General features: G+C 55.7%; 1 protein-coding gene across 9 annotated transcripts in view; it reads left to right on the top strand.

Annotated features, from left to right (window-relative positions):
* The first annotated feature begins 16,273 nt into the window (after positions 1 to 16,273).
* Positions 16,274 to 18,134, top strand: part of DOCK6 (dedicator of cytokinesis 6) — a 39,249-nt gene continuing 37,388 nt past the window's right edge. For all 9 annotated transcript variants that reach the window (XR_006516242.2, XR_011496157.1, XM_044752303.2 and 6 more), the window contains exon 1: positions 16,274 to 16,432. Coding sequence is in view for 7 of the 9 variants with exons in the window: in XM_044752303.2 (XP_044608238.2) it covers positions 16,389 to 16,432 (44 nt within the window). In the remaining 2 variants the exon portion in view is untranslated. The remainder of the gene's footprint in view (positions 16,433 to 18,134) is intronic.

The raw sequence follows: 18,134 nt of genomic DNA, 5'->3' as shown, positions 1-18,134 counted from the left end.
CTCCTGTGGAATGTCACCTCCAGCACCGATCACGTGGGGCCGCGTAGTGGGAGGAATATGCCCCCCCCCAAATTCACGTCCACGGGGAGCCTCAGATCGTGGCCTCCTTTGGAAACGGAATCATGGCAGACGCGGTTAGTTAAGGAGCTTGAGAGGAAATCATCTGGATTGAGGTTGGGCCCTAAAGCCGCTGCCTGGGTGTCCTTGTAAGAGAAAGGACAGGGAGATTAGGACACAGAAAGAGAACAGACGCCCATGTGGAGGCGGACGCAGAGATTGGGGTGATGCGGCCACAAGCCGAGGAACGCCAGAAGCCGCCAGAAGCTGGAGGAAGCGTCCTCCCCTCGAGCTTTCGGAGGGAGTGTGGCCCCGCTGCCACCTTGATTTCAGACTTCCGGCCTCCAGAACGTGAGAGAATAAATTTGTTTTGTTTTAAGCCCGCAGCTCGCGGTCATTTACTAGCAGCCCTGGGAAATTAACACACGCGGGAGGGGCTGGGGGCGGGGCAGAGAGTGGAGCTGCCTGTTGCGGGACAACCACGAGGACAGGGAGAAAGGTCCGCGTTCTGGGAGGGGTCCTTTCTTTCTTTCTTTTTGTTTTTGTTTTTTTTTTTTTTTTTGAGGAAGATTAGCCCTGAGCTAACATTTGCTGCCAATCCTCCTCTTTTTGCTGAGGAAGACTGGCCCTGAGCTAACATCTGTGCCCATCTTCCTCTACTTTATATATGGGACGCCTACCACAGCATGGCTTGCCGAGCGGTGCCATGTCTGCACCCGGCACCCAACTGGTGAACCCCAGGCCGCCAAAGCAGAATGTGCGCACTTAACCGCTGAGCCACCAGGCCAGCCTGAGGGGGTCCTTTCTTAAGACCAAGATGCCGTTCAGATCTGGCTAGTCGCTTTGGCTTTGAAAAAATTAAAACATTTTCAAAGGAACATCTGGATTTGGGGTTTCACTTGGAAAATCCAGAGATGCGGCCATCCTTGCACTGCTCTCCTTCCCAGTGACCACATGTGGCTGAGCCGAGTGACTGCTGTCCGCTTCCTGGAGGGGTTGTGGGGTCACTTTCCAGTTCACAGGTATGCCCCCACCTCCCTTGAACTTGCCCGCCACGTAGGCCTCTGAGTTGCGGCCCCACAGACAAGACGACCTCCGGACTGGGACGTCCGATGGGTGTCTCCGCAGAGAAGGAGGGCCGGGCTGCAGCTAGTAGAAGGGGAGAGTCCGAAAGGCCCACAAGTAGATAGTCCGGGTGACTAGAATTGCCTTCGCTGGAGAGGAGATGGAGGGTGGGATCCAGTCACCATTAAGATCATTCAAAACCCAACCGCTTTGCACCACCTTCTGGGGCCAGCCCCTGTCATCGCCCACCTGGACCAACACAGTCACCTCCTCCCTGTTCTCCTGGCTCCTGCCCCCAGCCCCTACAGACTGTTTCTCTCACAGCCACCAGAGGGCGCCTGTCAGCCCCTGCATCATTTAGGTCCATCCTCTGTTTAGAATCCTCCATGGCTCCCACCTTCCTCAGCACAAAAACGAAAGTTGTCCCTGAGACCCACAAGGCCTTGCACAATCTTCCCGTCACTTCCCTGCCTTCCCCTCCTCCCATCCTCTCCCTCCATCACTCTGTTCCTGCCACACCATCCTCCTTGCCGCTTCTCAAACACACTGGGCTCCTGCCTGTCCTCTGTCCCTTTGTGCTTTTCCAGGTTCCATCTGCTTGTCACTGTGTTCCTGCTTCTAGCAAGCCAGTCATCAGAAGACAGACCCGCAGGCAGGCCAGGGTGCTGAGATTCAAAACCGAGGGTCATTCACCAGCCGAACAGAAAGTTAGGCAGGGATGGACATACTGGCCCCACTTCTTTTTGTCAGCAGTCTCTGAAATTTTGCAGGGCCCTGTCTGCAGCCTGTAGCAGGCCAAGAGATAGATTCGTACCTTCCACGAAGAAGGCAAAGCCATTAAAATCAGCATAGCTGTTGAAACCATAGCATTTCTTCCCAAAAAAGACGAAGACGTAGTTGTGAACTTGAACTGCTAAACTTTGCTGGACTGACTCAGCAGCTAGGGGTGTTGACTCTGGGGCTGCCCCCTTGAACAACTGTAGGGGGCGCTACTCCTGTAGAAAACAAGAGAAATGGCACCTCCTGGAGCTTTCAGGCCTTCCCCCAGACACTCCCCTCTCACGGCAGGTGGATGGGTTGATCTTGTCTTCTTCTGGAAGTCCCTGGAAACCTGTCCCTGGGGAATTAAAATGTGAGGTTGAGCAGGATGTAAGTTGGTACAACTGAGAGGAAGGCAGTTTGGCACCAGGTGTGGAAGTCAGTGCCCACCAGCACTTCACCTTTCAATCTCCATCTCTCCTAAGAGCTGTTCACTGCACCGTCACTTACAAACGTGGAAACGGGAAAGCAAACTAAATGTTGTCGACTTAAAAAGCAAATTTGCGTGTTATTTTATCTCAAAATGAGTGTATCCGGGAATACCCAAAAGAATTGGATTGCGGGACACACACGCTATTGGGAACCATAGGCAAACCCAGAAAACAAAGCAGGGGAGCTGCTTTTATAGAAAAAAGGGGGAGTGGGAGGGGCCGTTCTAAATGAAAGCTCATTGGAGGGAAGTAACAGCTCAGGGTGGAAATGGCTTCTCATTGGCTGAGCTGTGGCATTTCTCATTGGCTGGGCTGTTTCCGGGTGGGGAGAGAAATCTTCCTCCCCTGGTAGAGTGGTTTTACTCCCCGTGGATGATGCAAGCTCGGTCTCCTGTTTGGTGTAGTTGACGATGTGTCACAGGGCGTGAGAGCTCCCCCTACAGGCCTTCCCGGCTCCAGTTAGTTAAGGTTTCTTTCATCAGTTTCTATGACGTCCATCAACAGGGGCGTGGTTACCACTGGTGGTTAAAAAAAGAGACTGTGTTAATTCTAATGTTATTTCTGGGGAACAGAACCTGTTGTGTGACACCGAGGAACCTTAAATGCATATTACAAAGTGAAAGAAGCCAGTCTGAAGAGGCTGTGTACTGTATGACTCCAACCATGTGACATTCTGGAAAAGGCAAAACTATAAAATCTATAGAGACGAGAAAAAAGATCAGTGTTTACCAGGGATTCAGGGCAGCGGGGAAGGAGGAGCAGGTGGAGCACCGAGGATTTTTAGGGCAGCGAAACTGTTCCGTATGATTGCGTGATGCCGGATACAGGACTTTATGCATTTGTCAAAACCTGTAGAATTTTAGATCACCAAAAGTGAGCCCTAATGTAAGTAAGAACTTCAGTTAATGATAACGTCTCAGTATTGGTTCATCAGTTGTACCAAATTTGTCACATCAACGCAAGATATTAAAAATGGGGCAAACTGTGCGGGGGGGGGGGGGATATGTGGGAAGACTCTATACTCTCCACTCAGTTTCTCTGTAAGCCTAAAACTTTAAAAAATAAGCTCTATTAATTTTTTTTTTATTTTATTTTTCCTTTTTCTCCCAAAGCCCCCAGGTACAAAGTTGTGTATTTTCAGTTGTGGATCCTTCTAGTTGTGGTATGTGGGACGCCACCTCAGCATGGCCTGATGAGCAGTGCCATGTCCACACCCAGGATCTGAACCGGCGAAACCCTGGGCCAGCAAAGCGGAGCACGCGAACTTAACCACTCGGCCGTGGAGCCCACACCTCTACTAATTTTTTTTTGAAAACTTAGGGGTGGCTTCTATTTTTTGCTCCAAACTCATTGGCACTGTTTTGACATTTAAGTTACTTTTTAAATCTTTTCTTAGTGAGGAAATATAGCATAAATACAGAAAACTCTGTAAGACGCATATGCCTGATAAAATGAATTGTGACAAAGCGGACAACATTGTCAGCACGTTTCGCAATTTTATATAAATAATATAGTACTATAGCTGTGATTTTTATCACTTGCTGGGAAGGCAGTGTGGGGTGTTTGTGGGAATCAATAAAATAAACTTTTGGGATCAGCCCCATGGCTGAGTGGTTAAGTTCACGTGCTCCGCTTCAGCAGCCCAGGGTTTGCCGTTTTGGATCCTGGGTGTGGACCTACACACTGATCATCAAGCCATGCTGTGGTGCATCCCACATAAAAGAGGAAGACTGGCACAGATGTTAGCTCAGCGACAATCTTCCACAAGGGGAAAGAGGAAGATTGGTAAAAGATGTTAGCTCAGGGCCAATCTTCCTCACCAAAAAAAAAGAAAGAAAGAAAGGACGAAAGGAAGGAAGAAAGGAAGAAAGGAAGCAAGAAAGCAAGAAAGCAAGCAAGCAAGCAAGGAAGAAAGAAAGAAAGAAAGAAAGAAAGAAAATGGAGGGATGTTATGATTTTTGTAAAAGGGCACCCAGGGGAATCGGAGGATAGACGCCCACCCTGAATGGCCATCTTCAGCCGTGGCCTCTGCAACGATGCTCCTTGCTGAGCCTGGCGGGGAAATTGGAAACCACGACCTCATCTTGGACGACGCAAGCGAGAGAGAATTTGCGGAAACACAAAACAGCTCTGACCTGAAACTTGGCCGGGACCTGAGGGGTCATGGAAAACAATCCCGCCCGGCACAGGAATTTCCTTTGCAGGCTGCGATCAGCCTGTTTTCTGTGCTTGGCTCTTAAAAGATCTGAGAGAGCTGGTGTATGCATTCCTTGGAGCCCTTGCTCCACGCCATGTGCTTCACAAATGGGCTGGAACCTTCCCTCCAGTCCTTCAAAGGAGGCACTGTTGTTACACCCATTTTACAGAAGAGAAACCAGAGGTGCGCCGGGGGAAGGTTCATGCCCCAGACCACTCTGCTAAGATCTGAAGGCTGGTCTTCCGAGGCCAAAGTCAGGGCTTGTTTCTGATGGGTGGCATTTGCCCATTCACTAATTCGTTCAATTTTTCACTCAACCAACACCCACTGAGAGCCCAGGGTGCGCCAACCGCTGTGCCAAACAAGACAGACACAGCCCCTGCCATCCTGAACTCAGATATTTTAAGGACCTGCATGTGTAAAGAGCCAATTACAATATTAGACCTGGCTTCTTTCTGAGAACATCGGGTGACGGGGATCTCACTACCTGGCAAAAGAATTTCTTCCATTATGGGTGGACTCCAGTCTGATCCCCTTATTCCTTGGCTTGGGAAGTGCTCAGCCTTCCATGAGGCAAAGGGGACTCTGAACCCACAGCTGTCCCATTCGGAAGTCCTCTACGCCATCAGCTCCCCATCCTGGGCTCAGCTCACGGTAGCCTGTGGCCCGTTGCCCTTGGCCCTTCTAATCCCCGGGGACCGGAGAGGCAGCCCCTGACGCTTTCATGTGTGTCATATGGGCAGAGGGAGCCGCCGGCGCCAACGTCTAGCTTCATTATTGAAAAACAAAATGAAATCTGGCCAGTTTTCATCACAAAATTAGCCTGTGCTCTGACTCCACTCGTATGAGCTGTCTAGAACAGGCGAGGTCACAGAGACAGAAGGCAGAGTAAAGGTCACTGGGGCGGGAATAGGAGGGCGCGGAGTTCTTGCTAAACGGGCGCGGAATTTCTGCCTGGGGCGACGAAAAATTTTGGAAATGGATGGGGGTGACGGTTGCGCGACATTGTGGATATACTTAACGCCACTGATCCATACACTTAAAAATAGTTAAAACGGCAAATTTTGTGTTAGATCTATTTTATCACAATTCAAAAGAGCATATAAAAAGTAACCCATGCTTAGTGTTAAAACATCTAAATGGTGTAAAAATTGATAGCAACTGAAAGGGAGTCCCCTTTAACCCCACATAGTCCTCCAGAGTTTTCTACCTTATATTAACCTTTATAACTTATTATTATGATTTTTAACAATCTGGGTCCTCCATGCCCCGCCCACACACACAATTGCAAGGATTCCTGTCTGCTTTGTTCGCTGCATGTCTTCAGGGCCTGGTACACAGGAGGAGCTCAATGAAGACCCATTGACTCTTTATTCAAGTTTCAACGAAATGAGAAAACTGTGTGTCTGGAGTCTGGAAATCTGGGTGGCAGCCCTGGCTGTGCCCCTCGCCGGCTGTGGGATCCTGATCCGTCGCTTGGCCTCAGTCTACCTGAGTGTCGCCTGAGAAATGGGCTCAAGAAGTCTTTCCACGTGAGGATGTGGAGAAACTGATACCCTCATAGACCGCTGGTGGGAATGCACAACGGGGCAGCCGCTATGGAAAATGACCTGGCAGGTCCCCAAAAGGTTAAATGCAGACTTACCATATGAACCATCTCGATAGGCACCCACGAGAGATGAAAACACATGTCCACACAGATACTTGTTCTCGAACATTCCGAGCAGCACTACTCACAACAGCCAAAAGGTGGAAACAACCCAGATGTCCATCGATGGAAGAACCAGTAAACAAATTGTGGTATAGCCATACAATGGAATATTATTCAGCCACGAGGAGGAACGAAGTTCTGACACAGGCTACAACGAGGATGAAGCTTGAAAACATTACGCTGAGAGTTTGTGTGGCTTTTTAAAATTTGTGTGTTTTTTTTTGGTGAGGAAGATTGGCCCCGGGCTAACATCTGTTGCCAATCCTGCTCTTTTTGCTTAAGAAAGACTGTCACTGAGCTCACATCCGTGCCCATCTTCCTCTATTTTGTATGTGGGACACCTCCACAGCATGGCTTGGTAAACGGTGGTAGATCCATGCCCGGATCCAAACCTGTGAACCCAGGGCCACGAAAGCAGAGCACGCGAACTCAAACCACCACACCACCGGCCCTGCCCCGAGTTTGTTTTTTTTCTTTTTGAGGTAGTGAAAATGTTTTACAGCTGACAGTGATAAAGGTGGCACAGATCTGCAAATATGCTAAAACCCGTTGGACTGCACACTTTATATGTGGCATTATACAGCACGTGAATTGTGTCTCAATAAAGGTATTTTGTATTTTTTCTTAAAAAAAAGAGCAGTCTTTGCTTCTGAGCTGGGGGAGAGGAGACCCCGCAGGCCGCGGGTGGCCCCAGGTCAGCTGTCCGTCCACGGGAGTCACTCTGGGAGACTGAGGAGGGAAGAGACCAGAAGAAATCCCGAAGGCTGAGGTCAGCCCACCCTGGCCCCGAACCAGGAACCATTTCCTTTGTGGCCTTGAAGAAAAAGCTGTGACCTTACTTTGTGGCCTGAAACCACAGACGAGGTTCCTGTTGTGGGATCACCCCTCCCACGTCGGAAGGTCGTCCTCACGGGCTTTTGGGGAAGCCAGTGGCTTCTGTCGCTTTGAGGTCTGGCCCTGACCCCTCTCCTCTCTCATCACTCTCGCTGGCCTGTGAACCCCAGTCCCCTGGGACCCTCTTCTTTACCCAAACTGCCTTCTGGACCCCGACATGGCTACGTATTAACTGGCCCCCACTTTAACTCAGTCACCTCTTTAGTGCTCTGTCTCCAAATACAGTCCCATTCTGAGGGCCTGGGGGTGATGACTTCCACACACGAATTTTGGGGGGGACACAATTCAGCCCGTGGAAGGAGGTGAGGCCGGGAAGGGAAGGCAGCTGGTAAAGGGGGTCCTCGGGCAGGTGACCCTCCCGGGCAGCTGGGGGCTCAGTCCTGCTGGGGGCCTCTGGGAGACAGGGTGGGACATGCCTTCATCATCTCACCTGTGGGCAGGGGAGCTGGGGTATTTACCCACCACCCCCAGCGGCCATGGGCTCAGGGCTGCCCCCAGGGGGCGTTAATTCTTGGCACCTCTCCCTGGCTCTGTGCAGCCTCCAGAGAAAACCATCTGACAAAGGTGTCCGGATGTTGGAATGGAGCCTGCGAGGATCTCAACGGCAAGGTCGGAGTCTACCGCACTCCTATTCATCCCTCAGCTTTCTGAGTCACCTCCGCAGGGAGCCCTCCTTGCTTTTTCCACCTGTTTTTGTGTGTGTGTGTGTGTGTGTTTGCTGAGGAAGATTAGTCCTGAGCTAACATCAGTGTCAGTCTTCCTCTATTTTATATGTGGTCACTGCCACAGCACAGCTGATGAGTGGAGTAGGCCCATGCCTGGGAACCGAACCCGCGAACCCAGACTGCCGAAGTGGAGCAGGTGAACTTAACCACTATGCCATGGGGCTGGCCCTCTCCACCATTTTTGTACATGCTCATCAAACCCAGGCCTGTCTGATCCCAGAATCTGAGTCCTTAATCCTGTGCCACAATTGTCCCCAAGGTCACATCAGGGGACACGTGACCACTTCTCTGAGTCTTGGCTTCCTCCTCTGGGAAACGGGAGTGATGGGCCAGTGAGAGAAGGCAGCCGGGCTAGGTTCATGGCACAGGGCTGCTCGTGGCCAGGAGTGCCTGTGTGGGACCCAGGACAATTTGCTGCCCACTGCAAGGTCTCCCTTCTGCCTCGGGGGAGTGACAAGCAGGATGGTTATGAGCTCAGGGCCAGACTCCCACAGGACTGAGTTCAAATCCCAGCTTTGCCACTTACCTGCTGTGTGGCCTTCAAAAGGTGACCTCACCTCTCTGGGCCTTAGTTTGAACAACTACTTTGTAGCAGTCTCTGTTCTAAGAATGGGGACCCAGAGGTGAGCAAGTCAGATGAGCATCCCTTCCCGCCTGGAGCTGACATCCTCGTGGTTGCCATGGTGATGAGGGAGCTCGGGGGAGACGATAAACAGATGTGTAATAAAATATAAAATGTCAAGTGGAGGGATGTGCCACGAAAAAAAATAAAACAGAGGTAAGGGAGCACCATCCTCTACCAGGGGGTGGGGGAAGACAGATCCAGGGACATGACCTTGAGGTAGAGACCTGAAAGAGGAGGCGAGGGAGGAGCCCTGTGGATACCTGAGGGAAAAGCATTCCAGGCAGAGGGAAGAGCCAGTGCAAAGGCCCTGGGGCTGAATGGCGTGTGGAACAAGGAGGCTGGTGTGGCTGTAGCTGAGGGAGTGAGGAGGAGAGCGGGAGGAGGTGAGGGCAGGGAGGGGACGAGGCAGATCATGCAGGCAGGCCCTCGTGGGCTTCGGGGATGACTTTGGTTTTTACCCCGAGTGAGGTGGGAGCCATGGAGGGTTCTGAGCAGAGGAGGGACATGTACTGACTCAGGTGCTCCCAGGCGCCCGCTGGAGGCTGCAGGAGGGGCAGCATGTGAGAGGTGAGGGCAGGAGGTTGGGGGCAGGGCAGAGGTGACAGCGGGGCCAACTGTGCAATGAAAGAGGTTGGCCCAGGGTGGGGGCTGAAACATGGTTGATTGATCTGATACACGGTCAATTACAGGCGCCATCATCCCCCCCAGCTGTCCCCACAGCCTGCTCTCCTGGCTACAGAAAACTTCCAATGACATTATCACGAGCTTGTGGCTTTCACCCAGCACCGATCGAGCAGCCCAGTGGTTAAGTTCAGCTCACTCTGCTGTGGTGGCCTGGGTTCGCAGGTTCAGATCCTGGGTGTGGACCTACATCACTCATCAGCCATGCTGTGGTGGTGACCCACATATAAAGTGGAGGAAGATTGGCACAGATGGTAGCTTAGGGCAAAGCTTCCTCAAGCAAAAAAAGAGGAAGATTGGCAATAGATGTTAGCTCAGGGCAAATCTTCCTCAGCAAAAAAAATAAAATAAAAGGATGAACCTAAAAAAAACCCCCTCTGTACTCCAGTCAAATAAACGCCACCCAATTTCCTGAATGTCCCTCCTCTGGGCTTCTGCTCATGCCATTCCCACTGCCTGGTAGGCCGTTCACTACCTGACTCCAGCACAGACTTTAGGTCTCAGCTTGGATGCCCCATCTTGTGAGAAGCCCTCCAGCTGTGTTAGACATTGCCTCAGGGGTCCCCCCATGACGGCCGTGATTACTGGGTCATCATTGTCTGCTGTTCTGCCAGTCGGCTCCAAAACTCAGAAACACCCGCAAACTCTGGGGTGTTGCCCCTTTGTTGCCAGCCCTTCCCCCCCAGCCTCAGGCCAACGCTGATCTGCTCTCCCACACTAGAGCTCTGTCTTTCTGAGAACGTCGTATAAATGCAGCCATACAATATGTCGCCTTTAGGGTCTGGCCTCTTTCACTGCGTCTGAGCATAAAGCATTGTATCAACAGTTTGTTCTTATTTGTCGCTGAAGAATATTCCATTGTACGGATGGAAGATGGACCTGAGTTTGTTCCACATTCGCCCATCGAAGGACAATTGGATTGTTTCCAGCTATTGGTGATTATGAATAAAACTGCCAGGAACGTCCCGTGCAGGCTTTTACATGGACATAAATTTCCATTTCTAAATACAGCAGTGGGATCGCTGGGGCGGACGGTGGCTGCACGTTTATTGTGTTAAGAGCCCCCCGACTCTTTCCCAGAGCAGCTGCACCATTTCGCGTTCCCGCCTGCAGCCTCTGAGAGCTCCAGTTTCTCCGCATCCTCGTCAGCACTGGGCATCGTCAGTGTTTTTCGTTTAAGCATCTTAAGAGGCATGGAAAGCCTTTTAAGGCTGACGTTGGGAGCCGAGGTGCAGGATTTGACCCTGAGCGTCTAACCACTGTGTGGTGTGCCCCCTTTCTTGGCAGAGCTGGTTTCTAAAAATAAAAGGAGATGCTGGTGTCAACTTATAAGGCAAATTTGCCCTGCATTTTGCCCTTAAAATGAGTTTATTTAGGAAGAGCCAGAAGAATTGCAATTCGGATGTGCATGCTACAGCGAACCACAGGCAAATCCAGAAAACAAAGAGAAGGAGTTGTTTTTATAGAGGAAAAGGAGGAGGATGGAGGGTTGTTCTAAAGGAAACCACCCTGCAGGAAAGTAACAGCTCAGGGCAGCAACGGCTTCTCATTGGCTGAGCTGTGGCATTTCTCATTGGCTGAGCTGCGGTGTTTCTCATTGGCTGAGCTGCTGCATTTCTCATTGGCTGGGCTGTGGTGTTTCTCATTGGCTGGGCTGCAGCATTTCTCATTGGCTGGGCTGTGGTGTTTCTCATTGGCTGGGCTGCAGCATTTCTCATTGGCTGAGCTGTGGTGTTTCTCATTGGCTGAGCTGCAGTGATTCTCATTGGCTGAGCTGTGGTGTTTCTCATTGGCTGAGCTGTTGCCGGGTGGGGAGAGAAATCTTCCCTCGGTAGTAAAGTCGTTTTACTTGCTATGGAAGATGAACCCCATCCTCTCTTCCCTGGAGTATCGATGACGTGTGATAGGGTGTGAGAGCTCCCCCTCCAGGGCTCCCGACCCCAACTTAGTTAAGGCTTCTTTTCTTAATTTCCACAAGTTTGTAATTTTGAACCATCCAGCCAATCTGTCCTTCATCTGACATTTACCTAAGGACCCTCCTGCTAGTGATGGACATGAGAACTGGATTTTCCTGGAACAAACCAGAGGGCGCCCCTGCCCCACTCCGCACCCCTCCATGGCTCCCCACTGCCTGCAGGGCTACACCCGGGCCCCCACAGAGGCCCTGCAGGACCTGGCCTGGTGAACCCAGCACCCGCCAGTCTCACCCTCTCCTCGCTGCCCTCCACACAAGAGACCTCTACTTCTGGCCATCTTTGCTTTGCTGGTCCCTCTGCCTGGAACTCCCTCCCTCTCTGACTCAGCCTGGCCATCACCCACCTGAACTTCACATCTCAGCTCTGATATCACCTCCTTCCAGAAACCCCCATGCCTGACATACAGCAGGCGCTCAATAAATGCTGATGGAATGAATGAATGAATGAATGAGGCAGGAAAGGAGAGCGACCTGGCTTACGGGGCTGACAAGGGGGTCTGTAGGGCCCAGGGAGGAGCATGGCTTCCTCCTGGGGCAATAGGGAGCCACAGCAGGCTTTCAGCAGGGGAAAGGCATGCTGGAAAATTTCTCATATTTGCAGGGGCACCTTTTTGTGCTGTGGAAATTAGTAAAAGAAACCTGAACTAAGCTGGCAACAGGAAGGCCTGCACAGGGAGCGGTCACGCCCCACCACACATCCTCCATTACACCAAATGGCAAGAGAGGACTCGCACCTTCCACTGGAGGTGAAACTCCTTTACTACCGAAGGAAGACTTCTCTCCCCACCCAGCAACAGCCCAGCCAATGAGAAGCCACTGCCGCCCTGCGCTGTTACTTCCCTCCAATGAGCTTTCCTTTAGAACGGCCCCTCCCTCCACCCCCTTCTCTCTATAAAAGCCCTGCCCCTCCTTTCTTTCTGGATTTGCCTGTGGTTTTCCATGGCGTGCACTTCCTGAGCTGCGATTCTTTGGCTGTTCCTAAATAAACTCATTTTGATAAAATAGGCAAATTTTCTTTTCTCTTCTTTTCTTTTTTTTGGTGAGGAAGATGGACCCTGACCTAACATCTGTTGCCAATTTTCCTTTTTTTTCCTCCCCAAAGGCCCCGGGTACATAGTTGTATATTCTAGTTGTAGGTCCTTCTAGCTGTGGCATGCGGGATGTCACCTCAGTGTGGCCTGATGAGCAGTGCCGTGTACGGGCCCAGGATCCCAACTGGCGAAACCCTGGGCCGCCAAAGCAGAGCACGCGACCTTAACCACTCGGCTGGGGGCCAGCCCCAAATTTTCTTTTGAAGCTGACAGTGCCCGGGGCCCTATGGTGGGAAGTCTGTAGGCGCATAAAATAAACCACATCAGGTGGTGCAGGAAAGCCGTCACAGACCCGCTCGATTGGGACAAAGTCACTGACATAGTTTTGTTGTAATGGCATTTGTGCCTCTTTCCTAACACACCCCCTGGCGAGCCTCGCGCCAGGGCTAACGCCTGCGACCGTGACACGCAGGACTGAGTGAGGGGGATGCATTGTCCCCTCCAAGTCCCTGGACCCCCCGAATTCTAGTCGCAAACACCTCGGGTGTCTGGGAACCCGGGTGAAAACCCTGGACTTTGGGATGCGGCGACAGCACCCGGAAAACGAGCAAAATTGACAAAGGTGTCACCGACGGGGAGAAGGAATGACTTCCAGGGACGACGGACAACGTCCAGACAGACAAGCCTCCGGGGCTGAGCCATCTGTTCAAAGAAAAACAGGAAGCCAGTGGCCTGCCCTGCGGCCCCTCTGGGTCCCGCCTTTGTCTTTGTGACTTAAACTCCCAAAGGCAGCCTGGACCCCCCGCCGCTCCCGCTTCCTTCCCCGGCTCCGGAAGCCACAGGAGCAACAATCTGCCAGGACCCCTGTGTTCTCTGCTCTCCTGACACCGCGCTGCCCCATCGCGGCCTCAGGGGGCACCATCCCCGCTTGACGGATGAGGAAACTGAGGTTCAGAGAGGCCCCCAGCCCCCCAGCCTGGCTGCGGCATCTGAAGCACCAGGGGGAAGGTTTCCTTGAACACGACTGACCCAGGTTCAAGGCCTGCCACTCGAAGGTCGTGTGACTGGAGCCTGGCGGCTGTTCCTCTCTCAGCCTCGGTTTCCCCTCCGGGAGGTCGACGACCTGTGGGGTTAGCTGGAGCCTGCACACAGGAGGTGCTCAGGAGATGCTTGTGGACTGGATGTCCCTTCCTTCCTCTCCCCCTACCTGAGTACCCTCCCCATTCACCTGTCCTTGTGGCCAGAAGGTACCCTGCCCGTGGGCAGGAGAGCTGGGGGCAGGGCGAGTGGCCTGGGCCACAGGTCCCCCCATCCCGCTGTGGGCCCCAGGGGACAGCAGGCATCTGCCGTCTCCCCCTTACCCACCCTGGCGCCCTCAGTTTGGGAAGCTGACTTCTCCCAGCACAGGGGTGGTGGCAACAGTAGGTACCAGGGGACAGAGAAATGTCAGGGTCCCCCGGCCCCTGGACCCCTGGACCGCTCTGCCTCATTCATTCTCTTATCGAGCACCCACTGTATGCACAGCCCTGTGCTGAGCGCTGGGCAGGCAGAAGTGAACAAGGCGGAGAAAATCTTTGTCCTCGTGGAGCTGACACCCGAGTGGGGGAGACGGGCACCACGGAAGCCGGTGGTTATAAGAAAGGGGGTCGGGGCCATGGTGGGGAGACCCAGGGGCTGGGGAGGGGGCGCCCGACCCAGTTTGAACAGGGAGAAAGGAGCTAGGAAGCTTCCAGGAGGCAGGAGATCTGAGGACTGAATACAAGTTCGTTCAGGGAAAGAATGCTGTTCCAGGCAGAGGGCACAGCCTGTGTGAGGGTCTGAGGGCAGCTGCGCCCCCGACATACATGCAGAAAGAGACGACAGCGCGTGATAACACTGCGCTGATTCAGACGGTGTGTTTCTGGAGCAAGCTCTGAGCCGCAGATCCGGAAAGAGCAGAGAGAGGCCGGAAACGGATACTGACAGAGCGCCAACGATGTGCCAGGCGCTGGGGACCTCCTGGAGACGGGCCACCGGCCCCTGGGACACGGCGTGACGGGGGCCGTCAGGGGGACACGCAGGCAGCTGGGATGTCCAGGCTGAGGTTTAAGGGATGAAGGAGGTCCAGCAAAAGGAGGGGGTGGAACAGCATTCCAGGCGCAGGGAACAGCATTGGGCAGCGGCGTGGAGAGAGAAGGTCGTCAGCTCCCTTTCAGCGCTCGCACATTCAACGTGACAGGGAGTCAGTCCGCCCAAGCCCCACTGGCTTCTGGAATCTTCTCAGCCCCGTCTCTGCCCAGCACAGTCGCCTCCCACCTGAACCGCACAGTCCCTCCTCCCGCTTCTCACCCAGCAGGCTGTGCTCCCACAGCAGCTAGAGGAGGCCAAAGTCCCCGCCGGGCCGGGCCTGTCTGAGCAGCTGCCGGGTCACCGCGGCCCCACCCGGCTGAGGCCACCCGGCCAGACTGCAGAGGACCAGCCTCGCCCATCAGGTCTGGCGGCCGGGCAGGGCCTTTGCCTGGAGGCATCTTTGAAGTGGCGTCCCCACCAAGACGGGGCTCTGAGTCCCCTGGGTGGGATCCAATCCCACAGGGCCCAGAGCTGGGTGCTCCCCGGGGCCGCGCCCCCTGCTGTGACTGACCTCGAGCCCTCCTGGAGCAGCTGAGGGAGCAGAGACTCAGAGAGGTAGAGAAGTTTACGCTGGGTCACACAGCCTGGCCTGGATGGGGACCCAGCTGGTGTTTAGAGACAACCACTCTGGGGTCTGGTTCCCCAGGTGACAGATCTGACACCGTTTTGCTGGGTGAATGGGGCAAGCCGCTCTGCCTCTCTGGGCCTCAGTTTCCTCATCTGTAAAAGAGGAAGAGGATGGCACCCACGTGTGGGAAGGGGGACAGCGTGTGCAAAGGCCCTGAGGTGGAGCTGTGTTTGGAGGAACACTGAGGAGGCAGGCAGCTGGAGGGGAGTGATGGAGGGAGAGGGGGCAGGAGGGGAGGACAGGGAGGGGACAAGGGCAGAGGAGCCGGGAGACCCGGTTTGATGGGGGCTGGACCAGAAGGAGGCGAGGGGAGGGGAGAAAGCTGTCAGTCTCCAAGTTTCCTGCCCAGCCTGGCTCCCAACAGCCCGAGAAGCGAACAGGGACTTTAGCTTGGGAGGCCAGGGTGAGGGTGACTCGAGTGACAGGCGGGGTCACACCTGGCTGGACCACTCAGGCAGGCGAGCAGGCTGCTGCCACACCTGTGCACGTGGCACAGGCCAGGCCAGGAGCAGCCCCGTGTGCCCTCACTGGCCTGGGACGAAGTGGCAGAGTGGGAGGGTTGCTCCACAATCCAGGCCTCGGTCCTGTGGGTTCAGGGTCTGACACTGCTCCAGGGGGCCGGGGAATGGGAACAGCATGTGCAAAGGCCCTACGGTAGAGCCAAGCCCTAGGATCAGGCAGCTTCAGAGTCTCCCAGGGACATTTTCAGAGCAGGGCTGACAGGGCCATCAGGATGGGTCATCTGCCCGTGTGAGGGCTTGGAGGTGACCAAGAGGTTGGCACATCCAGAGGATGCGTGGGGGCTGGGAGAGGTACAACCGGGCAAAGATGAGACCACACATGACCCAAGACGTCCCCACCTCCTCCTGCCAGGGGAGGTGGCCCAGCCAGTCCAGCCTCCAGGACTGGCTCCCTCAGGTCCCACGACCAGGTCCTCAGTCATACCCCCCGGGGGCCTCAGAGCCCGACCCTTCCTCCTCCCTCCTCCGGGACAGGGGCGCATCCCCTGGAGGCCTCAGGGAACCCGGGGATCACTCAGGCCCAGACGAGCGCGCAGACACCCGTGCCTCAGTTTACCCATCTGGACAGTGAAAGACAAGAGCGCTCCCTGTGGGTGTCAGGGCCGAGCTCAGGAACGCGGGAGGTGCCCCGGATGGCGGTGACGACGGGGATCCCCCGGCAGAAGCGGCGCCCGCGGCCCGGGGCCCGCGCCTCTCCTCCCCGGCCTCGCGTGGGACCTCAGTTTCCCCGCCGGCCGGCAGGGGCAGCACGGAGCGGCCCGCGCCACCCGGAAGGGCCCCGCCTCCGGCCCCGCCCCGCCCAGCCGGGCAGCCCGAGCCGGGAGGAGGCGGCGGAGGCGAAGGCGGCGGCGGTGGGGACGGGGCGCGGTGACTGCGGTGGCGGCGGTGGCGGCGGTGGCGGCGGGACGCGCGGGGCTCCATGGCGGCCGCCGAGCGCCGCGCCTTCGCGCACAAGATCAACAGGTACGCGGCGCGTCCCCGGCCGCCCCCACGTGTCGCAGCCCCGCCCTGGGGCCGCCCTCCCCTCCCGTCCCCTCCCGTCCCCTCCCCTCCGGCCGGGGCGCCCCCGGGCCACCCCCGTGCCCCCCGCGGGGGGTCCCGAGCGCGGGGAGGGCGGCGGGGGGCGCGATGGCGGCGGGGTCCCCTCTGTCCCCCTCGGGGCCGGGGGCGTGGCCGGGGGGCCTTCCCGGAGGCGGCGGCGGCTGGAGGGCGGGTGGCGCCCCCGCCATCTGCGCGTCCCCAGAGCGGGGACCGGGGCGTCTGCGCCTCCGGGCGGGCGGGGCCGGGGTGCTCGGCGCGCCGGGAGCCCCCAGCTGTGCGGGCGCGGGGACAGCTGGGGACGCCCCCCCACCGCCCCCCGCCGGCGTCGCGCTGGCCCGGCGACTGCGTGGAGGCGGTGGGGGCGGGGACGGGGCCAGCTGGTGGGCGGCGGGGGAGGGGCGGGCGCCGGGCGCTGCGGGAGACTAGGGGACCCGGCCGCCGAGCCTGCGCCCCGCTGGGTCCGAATCTGCTCGGGGGACCTGCCCTGAGCACCCCCACCCGGCCTGTGGGTCCGGAGCTGGCTTGCTGGACACCCAAGAAGAGGGTTCCCCGCTTGGGGGACAGATAGAGCCGGGGAGACAGGCGGGAAGCTCCATAAAGTGGACGATATGGTGGTGATAGGTTATGGGGACGCACCAGACAGAGACAGGAGAGGGGACACTTTTTGGTGGGGAGGCGGATCAGGGAGGCCTGGGTGAGGAGGTGACATTTTAGCAATATCTGATGGAGGAGGCGAGGGAGCGGTCGGTGCCCACATGTGGGGGAAAAGCAGTTCAGACACAGAGAAGGGCGTGTGCAAAGGCCCTGAGGCAGGAGCAGATCCAGTGTGACCACGGATGGACCCGGGGAGGAGAAGGGGACGCTGGGGCAGATGGTGCAGGGCCTTGCGGGTTGTAGGGTAGACTTTCACTTTGCCCCTGAGTGAGGCGGGAGCCATGAAGAGTTCTGAACGGACGAGGGACGCGACCTGGTGTCTGGGCATAGCATTGGGCAATTTTACATTCTGTTATCTCTGCGTCTCTGTCTTGGATCTTTGGCATCTCTGAGCCTGTTTCTTGGCCTCTCAGTCCCTCTGTCGTTGGGTCCCGGCTTCCACTCAAATAAGAAAGAGGGGTCCTGGGTCCCACCTTGGGGAGCAGATGCTACAGAACCCAGGGGGAGAAGAGGAGAGGAAGATCCTGGGGCCCCAGTGAACCACAAGCAAATGGCTCCAGTCTTGCAGCCAGCCTCTGACAAGGTCTCCAGAGGCGTCTGTGTGCTCAGACCTGGGCCAGTCTTCACCTCTGCAAAGTAGCTGGGTCCCTCTCGAGGGTCTGTCATGGGGAGCCCAGGACATGGGCCCCAGATTCCAGAACATTCTGGGAAACCCTGCCTCTTCCTGCTCTCATATTCACAAATGCGTTTTTTAAAAATCTTTTTAAAAAAATCGTGCTGAGTCCCCTCCAGAGAGGAGAGCACGACGTTTACAGAATAAGGATAAAGCGCCCGGGTCAGGACGGGCTGGCCCCACCCTCCTGGGCTGCCACCGAGCTCTGCCCCTCAGAAGTGGGGCTGTTTGGGCTGTTTCGAATGTTCTATAAACGGAAGCTGGTGGGGTGTCGCACATGGCGGCCCAGCCTCGTGA

This window comes from Equus asinus, chromosome 20 (genome assembly GCF_041296235.1).
Source record: "Equus asinus isolate D_3611 breed Donkey chromosome 20, EquAss-T2T_v2, whole genome shotgun sequence".
NCBI lineage: Eukaryota > Metazoa > Chordata > Mammalia > Perissodactyla > Equidae > Equus > Equus asinus.
The sequence above is the reverse complement of the archived record's forward strand: the minus strand, read 5'-3'. Positions and strand labels throughout refer to the sequence as shown.